Source organism: Argentina anserina, chromosome 6 (genome assembly GCF_933775445.1).
Source record: "Argentina anserina chromosome 6, drPotAnse1.1, whole genome shotgun sequence".
In the NCBI taxonomy this organism is placed as follows: domain Eukaryota; kingdom Viridiplantae; phylum Streptophyta; class Magnoliopsida; order Rosales; family Rosaceae; genus Argentina; species Argentina anserina.
The window spans coordinates 10,877,445-10,901,662 of record NC_065877.1 but is presented as its reverse complement, the minus strand read 5'-3'; the positions used below and the strand labels follow the sequence as shown (position 1 = coordinate 10,901,662).

The 24,218-nt window shown below is 38.6% G+C and overlaps 1 protein-coding gene across 1 annotated transcript; it reads right to left on the bottom strand.

Annotated features, from left to right (window-relative positions):
- Positions 1-4,921: 4,921 nt before the first annotated feature.
- On the bottom strand, positions 4,922-7,890 carry LOC126796669 (IQ domain-containing protein IQM3). The gene is made up of 9 exons (XM_050523402.1): positions 7,456-7,890; positions 7,259-7,373; positions 7,040-7,105; positions 6,864-6,952; positions 6,492-6,579; positions 6,167-6,310; positions 5,980-6,072; positions 5,766-5,867; positions 4,922-5,621 (listed from the first exon to the last, which is right to left on the bottom strand). Exons 1-9 carry the CDS (start codon positions 7,722-7,724, stop codon positions 5,055-5,057), a joined length of 1,533 nt encoding a protein of 510 aa, XP_050379359.1. The 5' UTR covers positions 7,725-7,890; the 3' UTR covers positions 4,922-5,054.
- Between the last annotated feature and the right edge of the window lie 16,328 nt (positions 7,891-24,218).

Here is a 24,218-nt window from a genome sequence, read left to right as displayed (position 1 = left end):
GTCAACGACGTTGAGAGTCGTACCATTAGGCAACATAAAAAAAACAATGCCTCTTCCTTGAATGATAAATTTTGAGTCAATCATTGTATTCATCGAAAAAGTCGAAAACACTAGATCTGTGAACAACTGCATGTGTTATAGAACAATGTAGGTGGTTCCGCAATTAGCTAGACATTCGATTTCGCCACGGGACATCTATAAAATGAAAATTAAGAGAGTCAGTGACATGGGAATAATTTTGGTACAATACACTGTAGAATATTGTAAGAATTGGAATCAGAACAAAGTGTGATCTCATCGAATGTATCACATGGCAATAGTACTACATTCTTCAACTAAAGAGTTGGTAAAACATGGTATTGAAGCAGTGAAATACCAAAAAGTAAACTAGGGTGGTATAAATCATCCAAAAACGGTGTAAAAATACATGTAAAGAGTTCCGGTGAGTGTAGATAACGAACTTGGAAAAAACCGGAAAATTAACTGGAAAACCATGTCAAAAAACTCAAAACCGGGTGAAAATTGGACTGGAAAACGTGGCAGCAAAAACTACTAGAAATATGCTGGAAAAATGAGGAGAAACAATGAAAATCTCGTCGAAAAACTTGCCGGAAACCGGCGGCACCGATTGTCAAAAAAACCGGCCGGCGGCGGCCAGTATGGAGGCCGGAGTTGCAGGTCCGACATGGGACGCCGCCAGGAACCGGGTGGTGATGCTGGAAAGTGGCCGGAAGGTGGCCAAAACGCCGGAAAACGTTCCGGAAACGCCGGAACAGTAACCAGGTACGGCCAAAACGACATCAATTTTTGACGTTCCGAGGTCCTTGTCCAGATTTTAATTTCCAAATTCACAATGTAGTGCTATTGGGGTCTTATGTAATCCAAAAGCGTCGATTTTAAAAACCACGTGAGTTGCACACGTTGACCATCATGCTAAGTGTAAGGTAAATAAAATTCTCAAAGAGATTAACTTGTAAACAAGTAATTGACAAATTTTATTGAATGTCAATATTAAATACATCACACACGAACTTCTAATTCCAAAAATCAAAAGTCTATTACAAAGTCAATAAAAATAACAATGGCGGTTGGCCATAACAATACTTTAAATAATAAAGCTAGAATAAGCTAAACACGACTAATCAAAGTCGAGAGTATCCATTGTAGGGGCCAGAGGCTTAGCCTTGGGAGCAAAGGGCCCGGCTTCATGGAGATATGGTGAGTCTCAATCTCATGGTCCTCATCCACATGATTCGATTCAGGTTGTAGAAACTTCTTGTAGGTGGAGTATGCCTTGATCATCTCTTTACTAGCGCGGCAATCGCGATTATAGTGCCTGAAGGAGCCACATTTGAAGCATGGAGACTTGCTATGACCATAATTGGAGGCATGAGGAGACACACGGCCTCCTTGAGGTTTAGGATGGGGACGGCCTCCTCCAGAGGGTGCACCGCCACCATCACGAGTCCAAGTATTGGACTTGGGTCGAGAACGGCCAAGTTGCCTACCACCACGAGAATTGTTGCTTTGTTGCTGGTGTGGAGCGTTCTTTGATTGATTCTTTTGCTTAGGAGCTTTCTCATAGTTAGACTGTGCGTATCAATCTTTTTAGTACCAACCGGTCTATTGTTATTGTTGAGGAGGATATCATAATGCCTCTCTTTCTAGAGCGCCATTAAGTCGGCGAAAGTCTGGATCTTCCCTTCCTCTACATGGATGCAGTACGTATGAGCTTGAACCTCATAGCTAATTGGAAACGTGTCCAATGTCTTATTGAGATGATATAGGTCGGTCTTGATGACACCAACGGTGCCAAGATCGGATTGCAGGCATAGCATATCCTGATTGAAGTCATCCACTCTCTTATAGTCCAATAGATGGATGTGATCCCATCTAAGGGTCAATTCATGAAGAAGCTTATTATGAACATTGTTGTACCGCAAGTGTAATTTGTCCCATAATTATTTAGGATCTTTTACGTTCAAGTATTGCCTCTTGAGAGTTGCATGGATGTGACGTCTCATGAAGATGAGAGCTTGAGTCTTGGTCATAGGTGGGAAATTAGCAGGAGGGTCGGTAAACATGCCTTGGATCACTCGGCCGTTGAAAGCGAGCTCCATGTCGGAAACCCAGCGGTGGTATTCCTTGCCTTCTAGATAAAGAAGGTCAAATTCCAGTCGCGATGACGATGACAACTACAAAACAAATATGGAATCGATTAGATTCAAGTATAATAGAAATTAGAATGGGTGATGTATATGATCACAAGAAAAATCAATGCAAACGGCGATACTCACGATCGCACCCAAAACAGCGGTGCACTCAGGCGACCACACGAAATTGATTAACTTCCCTTTCAGAACAATCGTGACTCCTCTAGAACCGTCACACGAAAAACATCGACCAAAGAGAAGAGTGGCGAGTTCCCTCGTTTGGCCTCATCCGTGGTATAAAAACGGCGGTAGATTGAAATAAGGCGAATTCTGCCCGATATAATATATATATACGTTCAAAAGCGGGAACGTTAATGAAAAATTACTTTTGAAGATGTGGAGAAGACGGGAGTAGCTTCTCTTGAGCGAAAACTTTGCTTGTTAAGTTCGTGTTGCTTGCGTAAATATGTTGGATGAGAAATCTTGAATGCTTTGATGTGGGGTCTTTCGGGGTAAAAGATCAAATTTGCGGGGCGAATGCGGAGGAGGCTAGGGCTAGGCAACCGAAATTTGGGTCGGAATTGGGGCCAATTTGAGACCCGACCCGAATCCATTCGGGTATTCAAAATTGCAACCGAGAACCGTTTGTTATACTCATGGGTCGAAATTTCGGTTGACTCGAAAATATTGATCGGGTTGGATCATATTTCGGTTAAAGCCTTTACAATACCATGACAGTCAAACTTATGTTCAATTGCAGTACTATGATGAGGATGATCAACACATGAGCAATCACCGATTCACCATAACTTTAGAAGCTGGGCAATCAAAATCTATAGATCTACTAAGTTCGATCAACACCATCATTCCATCATACTAAGCAAGCCAAAGTTCGATCAGACTATGCCTCATACCATTTTATTACATAGCAAGCAAAAGTTCAAGAAAGTACTCGTAGAGAACCAAATAAATCTCTAAATGAACTCTTCCCAGCTAGATCTATAAAAAAAAAGAAGAAAAATTGGAGAGTGGGGACGTGGGAGAGGAATGGGGGACGTGAGAGTAGTGGCGGTAGGTTTTGGTTTTAGTGTAGAGTATTTATACTGCTAGGGTTTTAAGGAAACAAAGAATGGTAAAAACAATTAAAAAATAATTAATTTATGCAATTCGGATCAAATCGGTTGCTCTCAGTCGGGTTGAAGCCCATATCCGGATCCAATCCGGACTAATTCGGATCGGCTCGTTTTTGTATATTTTCTAGTCCATTTTCTTTCGGATTGGTTATCCGAATCGCATTTTCGGATCGGATCGGTCGGATTCGGGTGAAAAATCGGATATGTGCCCAGCCCTAGAGGAGGCCATGCGGGGTTGCAGGGAGAGGCTGCAGGGGGCGACAGGCAGGGCTCCCGGAGGCCGGAGACAAAGGCGGCCGGCGAGAGAAAAAAAAAGGATTTCTAGGGCTCTAAAGTTCAAGGTTTTTAGAGTAAAGTGCGTGATAACGTGATGCATGATAAAATAACTGTATTTTTATTGAATGATATGAGGGCCTATATATAGACATTACAAAACCACAATCTCGTAGGATTCGGAGTTTTAATCAATTACATAGATGATAATCTATCTTTAACAAGAAACCTAACAAGGCTAAGACACACACAAGGATATAATAATAATTCTCCCGGAATTTTTTTTACATTTCTAAGAATCCAACTCTTTTATGGCGAATATCTTTCTAATTTCTAATGTGTATCTCAATCCTTTATGAGACTTTACATCTCATATTGCATATCTTATTATCTAATATTTTTTGGTCTTGATTCTCAGTTTTTTCAGAAGATCACTGGTTCCACAATTACCAGACATGTGAGACAATTGCTTCCTCTGTTTCTTTTTTCTTTTCTTAAACTGGACTTTTGAAAAAAAAATATTCTGGAAAATGACTGGATGATTGACTGCTCTTGATGTGTGAAACACTGAAATTATAATGAGGAAGATTGACTTGTTGGCGATGAAGGTTTGCAGCAATGATGATTTGAGAGCATTTCCATCTGTTACACCAAATACCTAAGTTCAATTATTTCTCCAAATATGGTTTCCTCGATGCAAGGAGAGCAGGATGAAGCTTTAGGGAACTGGTTACCATTTCACCATTGAACACATCTGGGTTAACCAAACCATCGGTTCCACAATAATTGATTGCACTGTTGACGGCTTTACATAGCATTATGTTTGACATGCTACCAGCAAAAGTTTATGACTTTGTTTCACCCTCATGACATCATAAGAACTAGTGTCAATTGTCACGTTCCGTTTTCAAGAGTGTCTATCATAGACGTCGCTAGTTATATGAGTTTCATGCATATGTGGGATTGCTCCATGATCAAAAATATGAGAGATATATGACTGCCCCTTCCTAGGGATTCAGACAAGTCGATCTGGTTAAGTTTGGGGAACTTGTCGCTAGTCAGGGGCTTAACGTTAAAGAAGGGAGTATGCCGCCCTACACACTGGTTGGGGTCTGGAACTGATCCCATGATGAGCCCAAGGCAGGGCGAAACGAGTACATTGCCCCGTTGGATAAGACTGGCTCCATGTGGATTGAACGCCGCATGGACCAAGTGTGGCACCAGAATGATTAGGTCTATGACACAATGCTGACATTTGTGAAGCCAACAAGTGTCAAACTGTGTCAAACTTAATCTAAGACTGACTTTCTCCCATAGTGGATCAAACAGAACCACAAACAATAGTGACCAGGAACCTTGATATTAGGACAAGATGTAACTAAGATAAGGCAAAGACCATTGTAAAAGTTGACAGAAAAATGATGAAGTACATGATTATTCTACATTCGCTATAACATCCATTAGGCAAAGTGCATAAAACTAAGTGATGATATGTTCAATCAGCAGAGGTCAAATCACCATGGTTGATATCTGAGGTGGAAACAGATGTAGGCGATGATACGATGCCAGATGCAGGTGAATGAGGCAATGCGATGCCTGATACAGGCGAGTGAGGCGATGTGAGACCATCAAACCTCCTATGCGATGGTGTCTGGGGTGACCTTGGAGATAGATTGACAAACTCCAAGGCCTGCATTCTCAATTCTACTGGATAATCAGCAACACAACCAATTCTTGGTCCAGCTCCCGTTGACCACTTGAGGGAGAGTTGATGCCCAAGTTGGTATGATTTAGCTTGTTTCTTGGAGTTGATCCTCTGTAGTATCTTGTTCTGAGGCACTTCAGCTCTTGGACTCTGAAGACCGCCAGATAAAGTCCTTTGGTAATTATTTTTGGTGTCAGTCTTAGGACAATCAGTGGATTCCAGGACTTGGGTGTTCTCCATTTCTTTTGGCATCTCATGTTCAGAGGGAGCTTCAGAGTTGGTTGAAAATTTAAAGGTAGTCCCGCCTTTATTAGAATTGCCTTCATACTTATCTGAATCATCATTTGCCTTGCGTATCTTGAAAAAAGAAAGTTGAGAGATACCATCAGCCAAATGCTTGTTAATGAGACCGAAAAATGGAACTCCAATATACTCCATATTCACCCAGGTTGCCAAATGAGCAGAAAACTGTTTTAAGAAACAACACATTTTCACAATTACCTGGACTTCATCAAGGTTCACACCATTTTCCTTGAGAAAGGATAAGAAGCTGTCAAGACGGTCATCAGTGGGTCGATAGTGTCCACTATATGCAGAAATTGACTGCAAACACAATGCTACAAGGATCAGATACGATAGTCCAATACATAACTTGTGCATAAAAAATTTCTTCTATTTGTAAACAGATGGAAGATAGCTGCTGAAAAAACTGGACCTTCAGAGTTCCATGCTCTACCGCTAGCCTTCCGGCAGCTATTGTTGCTCCACCAGCCAAGAAGCTAGAATGATGGAAAACTCCTTTCTTTTTCTGTAAATAATGACTTATGTATCAGTTGTTTTGAAATAAACTAAGGACTTGTTTAAATATGGTCATACAAAAAAAAATCTTGAATAATTCTTACTTCACCAGCATAGAGTTTCTTCGTGGTGCTCATAACAAAGATCCACTTGGCTTTCGATCCCTCATTTGTATCAAGTAGTTCACCCGTTTGTGAGTGAGTAATTTGCCCATCAACAACAACATACTCGTAATGTATTCTCTCGTGCTAAACTCAACAATCACAACCACAAGCAGACAAAGGAAATTCAATAAAAGCAAATAAACGTTGCATCTCAGGATAAGCATAAAATTGGGTAAAATTTTGAAGTCATGAAAGAAAACAAATGCATTGTATGCGGGAAGTCAGTAACTGAAAATTATAATGAATTGATCACAGAGGCACCCACAGGTCCAAGATATCTAATGCATTGCTGTCGAAGCTCTGATCTTGGGCACAGTTTGAGATCAAGCTCTTTCCCATCTCCTATATCCAACCTGCAACCAAAGGAATGAACATTCAGCAACTACCCCAACCTTTCCTTCTTTTAAGTTTGATGACTAAATAACAAACCATTATTAACAGTCCCTTTATTGTATACAAGAAACAGATAAGAGACTTTCTCCCTTTATTGTATATAATTGAAGTCCTTACTTTTTGTTTCCTTCAGTGCTTTAAATAAAGGATTTTATCTGTTTATGCATATAAAGCAAGAGCTTATGGCTTCAGCTTACAATCTTATACAGAGACATAAAACAAGAAATGACAATTATTGCTTTACCAGTAAAAAAATGGCTGACCAGCATCTGCTTTACACCATTCTTCATAATACACATGCAAGCTATGCCCATACCTGTGCCTTGGATCAATCTACAACACCCAAAATCCCATTCAGAATAAAAATACACAGAAAACCAAATGATACCAGTAAATATTGAAAATAGATAAAATAATTACAGCTTCAATCCAGTGCTGAAAGGCCAGTTTCTGTGCTTTGGCGTCTTTAGACAATCCCTTTCCCACCTGCCAAAAAAAATCAAATCTTTTTACCTCATAATTTAACCCCCAGCAGCCTTTCAGATTATTACAATCATATAATCAAAATTCAACCCACAATTTCTAATCTTCTTCTGATCCAAATCCATAAATGTTATGTCAAAAAAAAAAAAGCAATACCTTAGAAGCATTCAAGCTATAACGCTTCCAGCGAGAAGCCACAGATTCCGGCTTCAAGAAATTAAAGAAAGAAATGGTGCTGTGATTCAGCCTCGCATAGTCAATCGCTTGCCACCTGTAGTAAAAACCCCTCATTTCTCAGTAAAACTCGATCAAAACCAAATTGGGTAAAACTGTAAAAGTAGCACAGAACTCACCAGAGCTCTTCAGCGACGACTGCGGAGTCAGCCAGCCTGCGCCGGGTCCGGTAGCTCCTGTACACCTTCTGGAGCTTGACTGCCGCTTTGGACTCGGACTGCTCTCCCCCCGGGTCGTCGGCCTCACTCGCCTTGGGGCTGAGGAGGTCGCATTCGGAGGTGGGGAAGTCGCGGGAATCGAGTACGGCGTTGGGGGAGTAGGAGAATGGAGGCGGAGGCTTTGACTGAAGGTGGTCGAAGCCGGGGAGGGTCTGAGTCTGAACCTCCATTTCTGATGAGAGAAGCCAAAGATGGTTTCTGGGTCGAAGAGAAAGTCCACGTTGAAGAAGAGAAGAAAAGAGAAGAGAAGAAGTGAGTGAGAGAGAGAGAGAGAGGTGATCGAGGAACTGAGGACGAGGGAGGAGTATAAATATTGGTGGAGTGGTTTTACCGGGAAACCTACCTCCACTCTCCCTCACAGCTTTTAATATTGGACGGTGAGGGAGAGTGTGGGACACGCGCCTTTTGGGGGGATTACGTTTTGGGCTTGATCACTGTGGAGTGTGGGGAAGACTGAAGAGAGGGAAGGGCTTTGAATTCTGAGGGAGAGGGTGATTCACGTGGTTGGTTTCTAAATTGTGCGGGATTATCTTTTTTGTTAGATCTGGGATTTGTTGCAATTCCACGGCAAAAGGTTGCCGGATATAGGTGGGGGATGGTGGAGGGGTACGGCACCATTTTATTGATAATTGCATGTGCGAGTTTTATATCAAAGAAAGTGTTTGTCAACTACATAGTGTTAATAATTAGATTATTAGATGTTACGATATGTATATGTGATCATTTTAGATACTAAGCTAGTCTTTTGTAATGCGATGTTATGGCTCTATACGACTATACCTCCCCTTCCCGGCCATGTGTCCGATAGTTTAATTAATAGTCTTGAAGGCAGTCATACCAACACATATATTCAATTGTTAATTGAAATTATATCGTAGTATTTTGAACATGTGATGAATAGTATATTGTCCATTTTAATTTACTTTTTTTTTCTGATCGTGTTAAATAAATTTGTTGTGATTGTGTTTGATGCTATAAATCAACTATAAATGTAAATTAGGAATTGGCCTAATTTGTTTACCATATTATCGAGAAGTTAAGGTTACAATATGTGGTATCGGCCTACATATTAGGACCAACACTTTTCATAGTGACTCGTTTTTTTTCTTTTGAAAATAATAATGACTCGTTATGTGGTGTTGGTATGTTACTAAGGATGAACAAAATTGAATTGAACTTTGGTTCTTGTATTGTGATTGATATATGAACTCATTTAAATAATTTTAGATGAATGAGCTTATATAAGCATGAAAATAGACAAAAACACTACATATTACATGTCAATTGAATTCAGTGACGTTTACTCGTTAGTAAATGAAATAGAACTTCACAGCATAAATAAAAAGGTCAATTTTGTTGAATCGGCCTCAATGATTTGAACCTTTTCTTACCGGGTGGTTGAAAGAAAGTTGCCTGACATGGCTTGGTGCGATATGTTGAGTAAGTCATGTTTCAATTCTTGTACAATATCATTTGAATACAACAATCACCTCTCTTAGATTTTTACCAAATATAAATCTGTTGTTCGATCTGATTCTGAAAATAAGATATATCCTCTAGTGAACCAATTTTCCTGTAATGATCCTTGGTGATTTAATTTATTTGTAAGCTTTGAGAGACCACGGTCTAATCCGAAAGATGTGGTTAAGCGAGAGAGAGTGACTAGACGCGCCACCCATGCGCCTCAGATAGTGAGGTCGACTATGCAGCTATGTGTTCCCTCTCCGGCTACGCGTTTGTGATATACGCGAGTTGGCAACGGACCGAAGATCTAGACTTGTCGTCGTGGTCGTCGTTTAATATTTTGCAAATGCACCAAAGACTTTGACGTCGTTCGTCGTTTAGTATCGAACCCTAACTGCAAATTTAGGTTGGGTCAAATAATGACTCAAATCTTAATCCTGGATTGGGTGATTCTGTGCCCCTTTGGTGCAGTTTGGTCGCGCCACCGTACACGACCATCCTCTACTTGGTCTTCTTAGTCTTGGTCTTCGTCGCCGCCCCAAAATTCGTATTAATCAAGCAATTAAACGTAGTTTTTGTTGCTAGGAGAAAAATCACCTTAAATCCAATTTGCTTTCATATATTTTACAATGATCAGATAATTCTCCAGTCGTGCTTTTCAGTCATGCATGTTGTAGACAATGCTCTTAAGGTTAGCTAACCAGCTTGATTTCTATAACTAGATATATGAATGACTAATTGATTAAAACTGTTTCTGTTGACATCACTAGAGTAGTGCTTCTTCAAAGCCTGGAAAATGACTTGTTGAAACAGAAAGTTTGATGATGATAATGATATATCGCTATCACGATGCAACAACCTAGCCACAAACATCAAAATATATATCAAGTGATTAATGATCGCATCCCTAAGTAGTTATAGTGGAGTAGAATTGTATTATAATGATCTAGCATCCATGCATGTAGAGGAAGTGGTGGTGGACTGAGTTCTGGAGCATGAAGTTCGTGTCCATTTGACAATATATATCAATATGCCGCGTCAAATTAACAATGTGCTTCTTCTATCTATATCTTAATTCTGGGTGCATGCAGCACTTCGTAGCATGCAAAAAGTTTTTAAAGAAAACAAAACTACTCCTACGTACGTTTAGCGTTTCTCATTTTCATCCACTTACATGATGAATTTTCTTTAAAGAAATTTTCTCATATTATTTCACGAATCTTAGCTCAGTGATTAATATCAGAATCCAATCGGCGAATTTGACTCCCTCAACTTACAAGTTCCGGGAAATATTTGGTTTTCAAATGCATGTTAAATGATATCATCTATACTCATCTATACTCAATTTATCAAAATGCATGAATGCACATTCTCATATGTACGGTCATACCGTAAGTCATCTAATTTATATTATCTCACATTTCCTTAGTCATTTTCTTCAACCATTTGATGTAGATAATTATATCACATACTGTATATACAATTACCGAGAACCTTCCCGGAACACCCATTAGTTGAAAAATCGTAATTTGATTAGCCGCTCTAATGGACTGGAAATATGGACTCGATCATCGATCACAGATAATAGTAGAACTATTTGTCATCCAAAAGATGAAAAGGGTGCGACTAATTTCATTGCAGTGGGTAGTACAATGCAATCAATCTAAATGTGTAATGGTATACTAAATGTGTAAGGGTTGAGGTTATATGTCGCTTTCCATAACGCCATGTGCCTACTATCTGCTTGTGGGTATAGATGTCACACACTCACACACCACTAAATAATGCCAAGTCTAAGATCATTTCTCTGATGATTTGTGTCATTTACCAATGATTTAGCTACTTGATCCTAAAGCCCTTATACTAATACCAATATATATATATATATATATATATATATATATATATATATATATATATATATCCCAACCGAAAAATTCATTCATTGAAAACTAAATGTCCAAAACCTAAACTCATGAGTCTTGAGAAAGAACAAGAAAGTATTTCTGTATATTTTCATGATTTTGGTCTTCAATTTCAAAAACAAATTTGAAGATATTGGTTTTCCTAGTCAATTCAGGAATCGTGCAAAACTCGAATATTGTGAGATCCTTCTGTCTTTTATCTAAACTATGTCATTAATTGATAAAATTCATTGAGCCAATAATTATGGGGGACCTCGAGGTATTTTGATAGTGGAATGTTTTTAGAAAACATGCTTTCAGGTATTCTGGTTTTACTGATACCTTTTTCTGGAAACATGACTCCTGTTCTACCGGCTTAAATCTTAGTAACATGTTGACTGCTTGATTTTGTTCATGTATATATATCCGAGTTTGATAATCAGTGTGGCAGGATTCCTCGGCTAGAGAGTACATCACTGAAAATTCTGAAACAAACTCATCATGCATACTATGTTGCTTGAGTGTTTTTGTGAAGAATATAATAGCATAGAGTGCTGAGAAGTCCAACAAAAATACCTGTGAAGAGAATCGAGACTGTGATAAAGAGTTCTGGTTCCTTGATAAAGGTTGCAACTGTGTTATAGAGTTGCTCATCAAATTCTACTGTGTTAGAGTAGATAGTTCACTCATCTTAATTGTGAAATAGAATTTAGATAGTTTGAACTACAGTAGTGTCTCATTGTTGTTTGGTGTGTTCATCCGATTGTGTAATAGAACAGGATATTTGTTGTCCTTTGTATCTACAAGTTAATTCAATTACTGATCACAGTGTGTTTTCCCTCATTGAGGTTTTTACACTGTGAATTAATCTTCTGGTTCTGCAACTGTGTTTACTGTTTAAAGCTTCTAGGTACTTTCAATTGGTATCAGAGCTGGTCCACTAGATATACTTAGTGAGATCCAGGGAACAATGGAGCGAACATCAATAAACATGCCTCCACTACTAAAGGGAGATAATTTTGCTGATTGGAAAGGTATGATGCAAGCTTTCATTTCTGCGCAAGACTCTAAAGCTTGGCAATGCATTCTGCATGAATGGTCTCCTCCTATAGATGATAAAGATCCATAAGGATCAGAAGAGGCTAAACTAAAAAATTTTGACAAGTGGACTCCTTTGGAACTCTCCTACAGTGAAGCAGAAAACAAAGCCAAAAATGCTCTATTCATTGCCTTGACTGAAGATAATAGGGCATTAATCAAGCATTGTTCAAATTCAAAGGAGATTTGGGAGACTCTCGAACTCACATATGAAGGTAATAAAAAGGTCAAACTCCACAAATTACAGTTATTGCTGCATGAATTTGAAAACCTACAGATGAAGGAAGAAGAAACCATTGATCAATTTTACAAGAGGGTCATCTCAATCACCAGTGGAATCAGGAGTATCAATGCAAAGAAAACGATCTCTCAAAATGATATTGTCATGAAAATCTTGAGGTCACTTCCCAAGAAATTTGCAATGAAGAAAGCTGCCATTTCTGAAGCGAAGGATCTTGAAACATACTCCTTGGCTGAACTCATTGGAAGCTTGAAGACATATGAGGCTGAACTAAATGAGGAGGACAAACCAGAGGAAAGGAAGTCTAAGAATCTTGCTTTAAAGGTAACAAAGAAAAAAGAAGTCAGTGATGAACTTTCTGAGTTAGGTTTACTTACTAAAGAATTCAAAACAATTCTTAAATACAGGAACAATAATTCCAGTTCTGGTTCCTCAAAAGGAAACTTTGAAAATAGAAGGTTAAAATATATTGAAAATAAAAATGAGTCAAAAGAAAGTAAGTCTAGCTTTAGGAGAAATCCTAATTTTAAACCTAAATGCTATGAATGTGGTGGTCTTGGTCATATCTCAGTTGATTGTGGTAACATGAAAAATAGTACAGGAGATCGAAAAGCTTTAAAGGCATCTTGGAGTGATGATGAAAGTGACTATGAAGACTATTCATCTAGATCCTCAAAGAAGAACCTGACATTGATTGCTTCATTAAATTTTAATTCGGCATAGTCTGACTGTGACTTAGAAACTGAAGAACTGTGTGAGGTAGAGAGTGATTATGAAAGTTCTAACATAGATGAAAAATATGCAAAATTGTGTGACATTTCGAAATCAGTTCACAACAGGAATGTTTAGCTGGAGACTCAAGTTTCAACACTAAAAAGATCCTTGGAAAAGAAAGAACATTCAATTTGTGACAAACAAACCTTTTGGGATGATCAAAAATTAACTCTTGAGAAAAGAATAGAGGAACTGTCATGTGTTGGCACAGAAGAAGAATGGATAACTCCTAGGAAGACATTTTTGATCAAAGTGGAAAAGTTATCGGAACAGGTAAAAACTCAACACAATATCATTTCAAATCTCACCCATGAAAATGATTTTTTTGCAGGAACAAATCACTCGTACAAATGACAAGTTCGAGCAATTTCATCATAGCTCACAAGTAGCGGTCAAGATGCTTGGGATAGTTCGAAACTTCAAAAACAACTTTGGACTTGGCTACTCTGGTGAAAATTCTAAAGGTACATCAATTGATTCTAGATACAAAGGAATTAAATTTATTAAGTCAAAGAGAGACAATGAGTATGATATCTTAGGAAGTAAAGTGGGGTCAGTAAATCCTCTCCCCTCTCAGCAACATGAACATGCTTATCATGAAAGATTAAAAAATGTAGAAACCAAATTGACTGGCCTCAAAACTAAACTCTCTAATGTTTTTGAAGTAACCAGTGGCAAATTTAGGAAATTCTCTGATGTGCATGCTGAACATGATAGGCAGACTCAAAAAAAAAAATTATGCTTGCAAAAATCCACACTAGACTGGAAATTCTTGAAACTAAATGCACTAATATTCCTGACACTAATGAATTTGTTGAGAAATATGCTAGAATTAAGAGACAGATTGCTGGTGATCATAAAGTCTGGAAAAAGAAGGAAAACTTCAATGAACAGTGCATGTCTGTCAGCATGTCCTATGATGTGAACCAGATCGAAGCCACCTGCCTTGTGGCTCTTACTGCTGTAAATACCAGAAGAAATGATGTTTGGTATATTGACAGTGGTGCTCAAGGCACATGTGTGGAAACATAGAGCATTTCACTGCTCTAAATGAAAATATAGTTTCGGGAACTGTAACTTTTGGAGATGCAAGAAAAGCCACTATTCTTGGAAAAGGTACAGTAGAATCTCAAAATCTTGGAAGACTTGAGAATGTATTATTTGTGGAAGGGTTGGCAACAAATCTGATAAGTGTAAGTCAATTGACTGACGAGTTTGAAGATGTTTGGTTTAACAGGAAAAGATGTATTGTTCTTGATGATCAAGGTAATGTTGTTTTGGGTGGTAAAAGATCTATTGACAATTATTATCATGCTTCAACAGATTTATGTGTTTTATTTTCTAACAAATGTCTTAAGACCATTACCACTGATGAAACATTTGAACTTTGGCACAAAAGATTAGGTCATGTAAACTATCAGGATCTTCAAAAATTGTCAAATCAGCAGTGTCTGAGAGGGATCCTAAACTAAGTGGAAGAACAGACAAGATGTGTGGTAATTATAAATCTGGTAAACAAACCAAGTCATCACATAAAATGGTTAACTCAACCGCTGCCACTCATTGTCTGGAACTTTTGCATATGGACCTAATGGGACTAACTCAATCTCAAAGCATGTCAGGTAAGTCTTATATTATGGTAATAGTTGATGATTTCTCTAGGTTAACTTGGGTAGATTTTCTTATCACAAAAGATGAAGCCTTTGAGTCATTTCTCGGATTGAGTAAACAACTGACCAGGCAAAAGCAATATTCAAATCTTAAACTGGCAAGGATAAGATCAGATAATGGTACTGAATTTAAAAATGCATCTTTTGCTAACTTTTGTCATGAGAATGGCATTTTTCATGAGTGTTCAGCTCCAAGAACCCCTCAATAAAATGGCATAGTTGAAAAGGAAGAACAGATCTTTACTTGGCATGGGAAGAGTAATGCTTCACTCAGTTGGACTCAGTGAAAAATTATGGGCAGAAGCTATGAACAATGCATGCTATGTGTTAAATAGAGTTTTTCTCATGAGTGGCAGTGATCAAACTGCATATGAAATCTGGAAAGGGAAAAAGCCAAATGTTGGTCATTTTCATGTGTTTGGAAGTCCTTGTCACATTCTCAGGGAAGGTGAGAGTCTAAATAAGTTTGTCTCCAAAACTGATCCAGGTATTTTTATTGGTTATGATATGAACAGTTCAGCTTATAGGGTATACAATAAAATAACAAAAAAGGTTGTTGTTACTATTAATGTGTCGGTTGATGATATGCCTAGTAGTCAGGTTGATGAAAGCCCATCTTGCTCAATGGAGAAAAAAGACTATGACAATAACAGATCAACTGATGATGAAGACGAGAATCTCAGACATGTATCACAAAAAAGGACTGGGTTTAAGCAAGTTTAGAAAGACCATGATACAAGTAATGTGATCGGAAAGATGAATGATGGAATTCAAACCAGAAATAAGACTTCTCAAGGTGATCAGCTAGAAAAAGCATTGACCTGCTTTGTTGAAACTCATGACAAAGAAACAAATATCATAGGTTGCTATGGATTTGTTTCCCTGGTGGAACCCAAAACTGTGAAAGAGGCCTTAACAGACAGGTACTGGACTCAAGCCATGCAAGAGGAGCTAAATCAATTCACAAAAAATCAAGTGTGGGAACTTGTTCCAAGGCCTGAAGACTCAAATGTTGTTGGAACTAAATGGATATTTAGAAATAAGTTAGATGAACATGGCACTGTTGTGAGAAACAAAGCCAGACGGGTGGCACAGGGTTACTCTCAGAAAGAAGGATTTGATTATGAAGAAACATACGCACCTGTTGCCCGAATGGAATCCGTGAGATTGTTAATAGCTATTTCTTGTCACCTGAAATTCAAACTCTATCAAATGGATGTCAAAACAGCATTTCTGAATGGCGTAATAGATAAGGAGGTTTTTGTAGAACAACCAAAAGGCTTTATTGATCCTCATCATCCTGAGTATGTCTACAAGTTGCAGAAAGCCCTTTATTGTCTTAAACAGGCTCTAAGGGCATGGTATGACCGTCTCTCTAGTCATTTAATTAATCAAGGTTATGTTAGAGGATCTATTGACAGAACCTTGTTTGTTAAAAATTTTTAAAATGATTTTATTGTGGCACAGGTTTATGTAGATGATATTGTTTTTGGCTCTACCTCAAATAAACTAGTTACAGACTTTGCATCTGTCATGACTAATGAATTTGAGATGAGTAATCTAGGTGAATTGACATTTTTTCTTGGTTTGTAAGTTAAACAAATGAATTCTGGGATATTCATTTCACAAACAAAGTATGTAGAAAATTTGGTGAAGAAGTTTGGTTTGTCAAGCAAGAAAGTTGTGACCAATCCAATGAGTACAACTACAAAACTACATGAGGACAAGGAAGGCAAATCGGTGGATCCGACTCTCTATCGAAGTATGATAGGAAGCTTACTCTATCTCACTGCCAGCAGATCAGTCATCTCCTTCAGTGTTGGAGTATGCGCAAGGTTCCAAACCAATCCTAAAGAGTCACACATAGAAGCTGTAAAAAGAATTATCAGATACGTGTCCGGTACAACACATTGTGGTATATTTTACACTAATGAATCTAATGCAGAAATTACAGGCTACTCAGATGCAGATTGGGGAGGAATTATGAAAGATGGAAAAAGCACTTCCGGAGGATGTTTTTTCTTGGGAACAAACGTAGTGGCTTGGCATAGTAAAAAACAAAATTGTATTTCACTCTCTATAGCCGAGTCTGAGTATGTTGCCGCTGGAAGCTGCTGTACACAAATGGTATGGATGAAACAAATGCTCAAAGACTATGGCTTGCTACAAGGAAAGCTCACAATTTTCTGTGATAACACCAGTGCTATAAGCATTGCCAAAAATCATGTCCAACACTCTCGGACCAAGCACATTGATCTTAGGTATCATTATATTCGAGACTTAGTTGAAAAAGACATCCTTGAGTTGTGTTTTATTGAAACAGAAAAACAACTTGCTGATATTTTAACTAAACCTCTTGATACATCTCGTTTTGAATACTTGCGCAATGCTCTTGGCATTTGCACTGAGCCTTGAACCTGTCATTGCATCACTTACTCAAATAAGACTTAAACTAATAATAATATGTGATATAGACTTACTGGATCTTAGCTTAACATGTTGTTGGATTATGCTTTTTTCACTCTACCATTTTTCCTCTAAGAGTTTGTTTGTTATTTCTGTTTCTGGATTGTGCAACTGCTTAACACTCATGTATCTTGTGTATCAGTCGGTTGTACAAATAAATGACTTTTGTGGTGGAAATCTAGCTGAATAATAAAGAAAAAAATCAAACTCCAGGGGATACAAGGAAAGTTAAAAAAAAAAACTGTGTAGTTCGGCCAGGCTATTCCTAAAGTAACCACTGCTTTGGTTAAAACTTAATCGGGGTGGTGGGATAGAAACAAGAATGGTTTGGTCCATTGGAGGTTGACAGGTACGAATTTCCAACTTGAGTCTTGGGGTTCATGATGTCCTTGATACATCTAGCACCCTAAAGTCATCTGACTTGGGAGTGTTCCCTGCCGCTTGCTACATAAGTTGTGAAATCAGACCATAAAAGAGTGTTACAGAATGGTATAAGGGGGAGTGTTGTTGCTCAAATTGTCAAAATTACTCAGCTGTGATTCACTCTCCATATTGGAAAATTTATGTTCTTTCGTCTGATGCAGTTGAAATCTTAGTGTTACTCTATTGTTTCAGTTGATAGATTCCTTATCACAAGCTTAGTTGAACGGTGCTATGGTACAGTGAATAATTGCTTTTCTTTTCTCTTGTTGATATGCTCTGCCAGTAACCTATAAAGAATTAAATTCATGGTTATACATATTGTTGCACAATGGCTGTTGCTCAAGGCTTAGTGGTTATTCCAACAGTACTCTCAATGTCAAAATCTTATTCTCAGGTTTAGTTTTGATTAGCCATTTGTTCTCCTAACTCAAACAGGGATTTTTTCTTCAAACTAGTCTTGTTACACCTGTCAATTAGGTCTGTGTGCATTGTCAAAAGATGACGATTCAGTGGATCAATCCTGACGGTTCCGCTTCTTGGACCATAGGATACCTTGCCGCTTCAGTTGCTCCCACGCTCATTTTAAAAAAGGACTCCACCTCTTCCATTCTTACTCATTAACCCTAACTTCATTCTAGGTCTTGGTTCTGTTTGTGGAGGTCTCAAAAGAATGAGAAAACTGGAAAATACTCACATGTCCTTCGGTGAATCATCTAACCCCTCTAAGCCTCGTCGGTCCTCCTCTCCTTCATCTCCTCAAGATGGATATTCTCTCCCTATCTTTCCTCCTGGCATTCTGATTCCCCCAATGGAACCTCGTGTTCCTCCTCCACCAAACATGGAAGGGTACACAGGTATGATTCCTCCTTGCCGATTTGAGGGAGAACCCTGGCGTCCTCAAGTACCTCATGAGCAGAACACAATGGAAGAATTTGGCACGTATCTCATGCTTCTGGAGGAAAATATGCGTACCTCTGTCACATCTATCTTGGATCGTCTTGACAGCTTCACTCAAGTTCAGGTGCAATTGCAGGAGAAAATGATCACTATTCAAGCTCTTTTTCGCCTGGTGCTTCCCAATGGGACAGTGGACTCTACTACTCCTGCAATTCATACAACCACCGTTGCTCCGGCTACTGATCCATGAGAAGCTTCTACTCAATCTCCTCATCAGCCGGTTGGCACTCATAGGCAGTCATATTCAATGGGGGAGAATTTGAAGTTTATTGTGTCTGTTTTATGATTTCTTTTGTTTAAATTTGAACTTTTTTATTAAGTAATGTTCTGTTGTTTTGTAAGTGCATAAGCACAAAATACCTTGGTATGATCATTTAAATTTCGTCTTGTTATTTAGAGAAGAGAAAGGATGGAAACTGATCCCTTTATTTTCCAACTTCATCAGTTCATGGTTATATGCATATCTGGACAGTTTGAGTTTTGCAGGTTATACTTCAGTAAGTTGAATATGAATGCCAATGGGGGAGAATGAAGATATTGGCTTTCCTAGTCAACTCAGGAATCGTGCAAAACTCGAATATTGTGAGATCCTTCTGTCTTTTATCTAAACTATGTCCTTAATTGATAAAATTCATTGAGCCTATAATTATGGGGGAGCTCGAGGTATTATGATAGTGGAATGTTTTCAGAAAACATGCTTCCAGGTATTCTGGTTTTACTAATACCTTTTTCTGGAAACATGACTCCTGTTCTACCGGCTTAAATCTTGGTAACATGCTGACTGCTTGATTTTGTTCATGTATATATATCTGAGTTTGATAATCGGTGTGGGAGGATTCCTCGGCTAGAGAGTACATCACTGAAAATTCTGAAACAAACTCATCTTGTATACTGTGTTGCTTGAGTGTTTTTGTGAAGAATATAATAGCATAGAGTGCTGAGAAGTCCAACAAAAATACATGTGAAGAGAATCAAGACTGTGATAAAGAGTTCTTGTTCCTTGATAAAGGTTGCAACTGTGTTATAGAGTTGCTCATCAAATTCTACTGTGTTAGAGTAGATAGTTCATTCATCTTAATTGTTAAATATAATTTAGATAGTTTGAACTACAGTAGTGTCTCATTGCTGTTTGGTGTGTTCATCCGATTGTGTAATAGAACAGGATATTTGTTGTCCTTTGTATCTACAAGTTAATTCAATTACTGATCACAGTGTGTTTTCCCTCATTGAGGTTTTTACACTGTGAATTAATCTTCTGGTTCTGCAACTGTGTTTACTGTTTAAAGCTCCTAGGTACTTTCAAAATTCTTGAACTTTGAATAGTTCTCCAAATTCTTGATCCTTAACGTATTGCTTCGATTAAGAAATATTAATATCAGTTAATTAATCGTGTCATTCTCTTGGTTCCTAGTTAGCCAATTAGTCTTCCCTAGTGTTTTTAATCTTGATCTTCTAGGCCCTGAAATGAACTTTTAATTTGGAGTTCTATTAAACGAGTACAAACGGATATATAGATGAGCTACAAAATATATTGAATATCCCAGCTCCAAAGAAAGGGAATTTAAATCGTATCTTGGCCTTGACCCTTTTGAGTTCAAAAGATGGACGACGTGATCGTTTTTTCATGTCGATCGTGTGCTTCTTGTTTGATCTCATATACAAATGAAAAGTGTACGTACGCAGTCGGGATTCGCAAGACATGCTAGTGTTTGGGGATGTATTATTCTGAGTTTTAGTCATCCTTATCCTGGATGACGAGCTTAAAGCAACTTTGTTGAGATACACTTTCCGAGGGTTTCCAATTAGGAACATCTTCCATCATATTAGTTTTTTTTTTTTGGTCTGATTCCATCATATTAGTTGATTAAGTTGAATTAGAGCATACTTTTAGAGCAATCTGCTATACAAACTTGAACGAGTGACCTTGAATGAATATGTGCTCAATAATTCATGGCCGGATATTTTCAAATGACCATATGCTGCTGTACGTTCTCCAATTCGAATAGCATAATCACGTCGATCGATCGTAATATTGCCCGACGAAGATATGTACATTTTCTGGTTGAAGAGATTGAAAGTTGGTGAGCCTAATTTACAACATGTTTGGGCGGGTTGCCTAGCCTGAATGAAGCACTCACAACTCGATGGGAGGAAAGGTGTGTCAAATATATATATATATATATATATATATATATATATAATTTCTTAGCTAAGGAGGTCTGCACCGATGGTTTTAGTGCGGATTTCTATTTTTTCACCATTTTTAATCGAATTGTCTCATCTCCACCGTCTAATATCTAGATAATATTTTGTATATCATTTCTGCAAAATTTCAGCCAATTTGGTGATCGTTAAGGCCCTCAAAATCGAAAAACAAATGGACGGACTGAATTCAGTCAAATATGAACCGTTCATATTTTTAACAGAAAAATACAATTTTGAGGGCATTAACGATTACCAAATTGGCTGTAATTTTGCAGAGATGATGTACACAATATTATCTAAATACTAGACGGTGGAAATAAAAAAATGCGATTGAAAAATGATATAAAAAAATAGAAATATGCATCAAAATATTGGTGCGGACCTCCCCAACCAAGAATATATACAGTTCCTATCCAGAGTGAAGTTTCACTCTGAAATTTCAAAGTGAAGTTCCAATTTTGGCACACTTTTCGGTTAAATGTTTTCACCATAAGCAATTCAATATTTAGGTATGCTATTCAAGATCATCTCTGCAAAATTTCATCTAATTTAGACATCGTTAAGGTATTGAAATTAGATTAAATCAATGAATGAATGAATTAAAACTGTTCAACGTGAACCGTTCGTGTAAATTTCAATTTTGAAAGCTCAAACCATTGTCAAATTGGATGAAACTTTGTAGAGATGATCTTGAATATCATACCTCAATATTGAATCACTTATGGTGAAAATATTTGACCAAAAAGTGTGTCAAAATTGGAACTTCACTCTGGATATATATAGTCTCTATCCAGAGTGAAGCTTCACTCTGAAATTACAGAGTGAAGTTCCAATTTTGGCACACTTTTCGGTCAAATTTTTTCACCATAAGCGATTCAATATTGAGGTATGATATTCAAGATCATCTCTGCAAAGTTTCATCCAATTTGACAATGGTTTGAGCTTTCAAAATTGAGATTTACACGAACGGTTCACGTTGAACAGTTTTAATTCATTCATTTATTTAATCTAATTTCAATACCTTAACGATGTCTGAATTAGATGAAATTTTGTAGAGATAATCTTGAATGACATACCTCAATATTGAATCGCTTCTGGTGAAAACATTTGACCGAAAAGTGTGCTAAAATTGAAACTTCACTTTTTAATTTCAGAATGAAATTTCACTCTAAATAGGGATTATATATATATATATATATATACTCAGACTATCACTGTGTACATGCACCGATGCACGATGCTTGTGTGCACATATTATATATTCTAGACGTGCATACGTACTAATTAAGCCATACAATTATTGAATTATACATATATCATATATGGGAAATAGATATATCAATTTTGCTCTATTACAGAGAAAGTGGACAAAGAAATAAAGAAAAGGCCGACAGAGAAAGAAAGTGGAAGAAAACATATGGTTGATTTAACGGCCCGACTGCCTGAGCTATCAGTGTGTTTATACTTTTCTGATGGCGACGTATCAATCTCTCAACTTTGGCTTGATAAGGCGTAGACCATAAGTTCTTAACCATGTTCGAACAACGAGTCATCTATTGCAACTAACTAAACATGTTGCTAGTGTAAAATCCGGGGTATCTTATTCACGCAACTTGTATCTTTCTGGACCAAATTACCTGCATAAATCCGGGGTTAAGGTCAAGGGCCAGCGGTACACCGGCATATGACTCTCCGAAGTTTAAGTTAGAACTAAGTCAGGACTTAAGCTTGCAAGTTAAGGACTTAAAAATACGTTACCCGTTTTAGAAGGTTTCTAGCTGCTTTTATAGACGCGTTAGGGGAAGTGTTGTTTCCCTTTCCCAATGTAGGAGATGGCTCGTATAGTATGTTTTTTACTGCTCTCGCGAGCAACGACGCCTGAGCTAGAGGTGGTGTGACTTGCCCTGCCAACTCAGTGCCCCGCCGAGCTGGGCTTACTCCGGCATGTCTGACGGCCGGAACGATGGGGAATCCCGCCAGGAATCACCCTGTCCAGGGGAGGTATTAACAAGTCCCCGGTCAAGGAGATTTCTTGGGTGGGGGTTTTTAATTGTCATTGTCGGCGGATTCCTAAGTAGGAGCGACCTGGGATCTCAGTGCTAGGCCCGGATGTTGATTAGCAGTCGTAGCATCCACGGATCCGGAGCAAATAAGCGAGTGACCTATGATCTTAGTGCTGGGCCCGGAAGCTGACTAGCAGTTGAAGCATCTATGGATCTGGAGCAAATTGGCGAGTTACCTAGGATCCCAATACTAGGCTCGGAAGCTGACTAGCAGTCGGAGCATCCATGGATTCAGAGCAACTTGGCGAGTGACCTAGGATCTCAGTGCTGGGCTTGGAGGCTAACTAGCAGTCGGAATACCTATGGATCCGGAGCAAATTGACGAGTTACATAGGATCTCAGTGCTAGGCTCGGAGGCTAACTAGCAGTCCAAGCATCCATGGATTAGGAGAAAATTGGCGAGTGACTTAGGATCTCAATGCTAGGCCTGGAGGTTGACTAGCAGTCGGAACATCCATGGATCCGGAACAAATAGGCGAGTGACCTATGATCTCAGTGCTGGGTCCGGAAGTTGACTAGTAGTTAGAGCACCCATGGATCTAGAGCAAATTGGCGAGTTACCTAGGATCTCAATGCTAGGCTCGGAGGCTGACTAATAATCGGAGCATCCATGGATCCGGAGCAACCTGGCGAGTGACCAAGGATCTCAGTGTTGGGCCCAAAGGTTGACTAACAGTCGGAGCACCCATAGATCCAGAGCAAATTGGCGAGTTACTTACGATCTTAGTGCTAGGCCCAAAGGTTTACAAGCAGTCAAAGCATCCATGGATCCGAAGCAACCTGGCGAGTCCCCAAAGTCCATAGTTAAGAAAGCTCCAGAGCAAAAGCACCTGAGGCATGCTGCGACAAGTGGCCAACTTGTCACGATTGTCTGGTATTTATTGCAAGGGATAGAGTGGTGGGTCCAGGTGAACTGAGGCGGCAATGACGTTATCACTCATAATTACCTGTTTGGGGAACTGAGTGGGCGTGAAAAAAGTATGATTAATAGGGAATGTGCGCGCGTTTAATGCATGGTTTTGTGAAATCGAGAGGTTAAGAGTTAGCGGGGCACGTGGTGTTGAAACGGCTCGGATCAGTTTGGTTTATGTATATATAGTGAAGAAGGGGACTGCTCACAGTTGTGCATTTGTATTTTCTGACTGAGAAAAGTGAGAAGAAAAACCTATTGGAGTTTGAGGATTTCGGCGTTTGCAACCAACTAAATCGACATAGTTCTCCAATTCAAACTACGAAAAGGAATTTTTCGACCCCTTTTTGGGTTTTAGGAGCCAGATTTGTGGTTATGGGCTAATTATGTATGTTGGAGGGGGGCTTGTAGCAAATGAAAGAGAGTCGATGCTTCGACTTTGACTGTCCCAGGTTCGAGTACGCCGGATTGGGCTGTTATTTGGGGGGG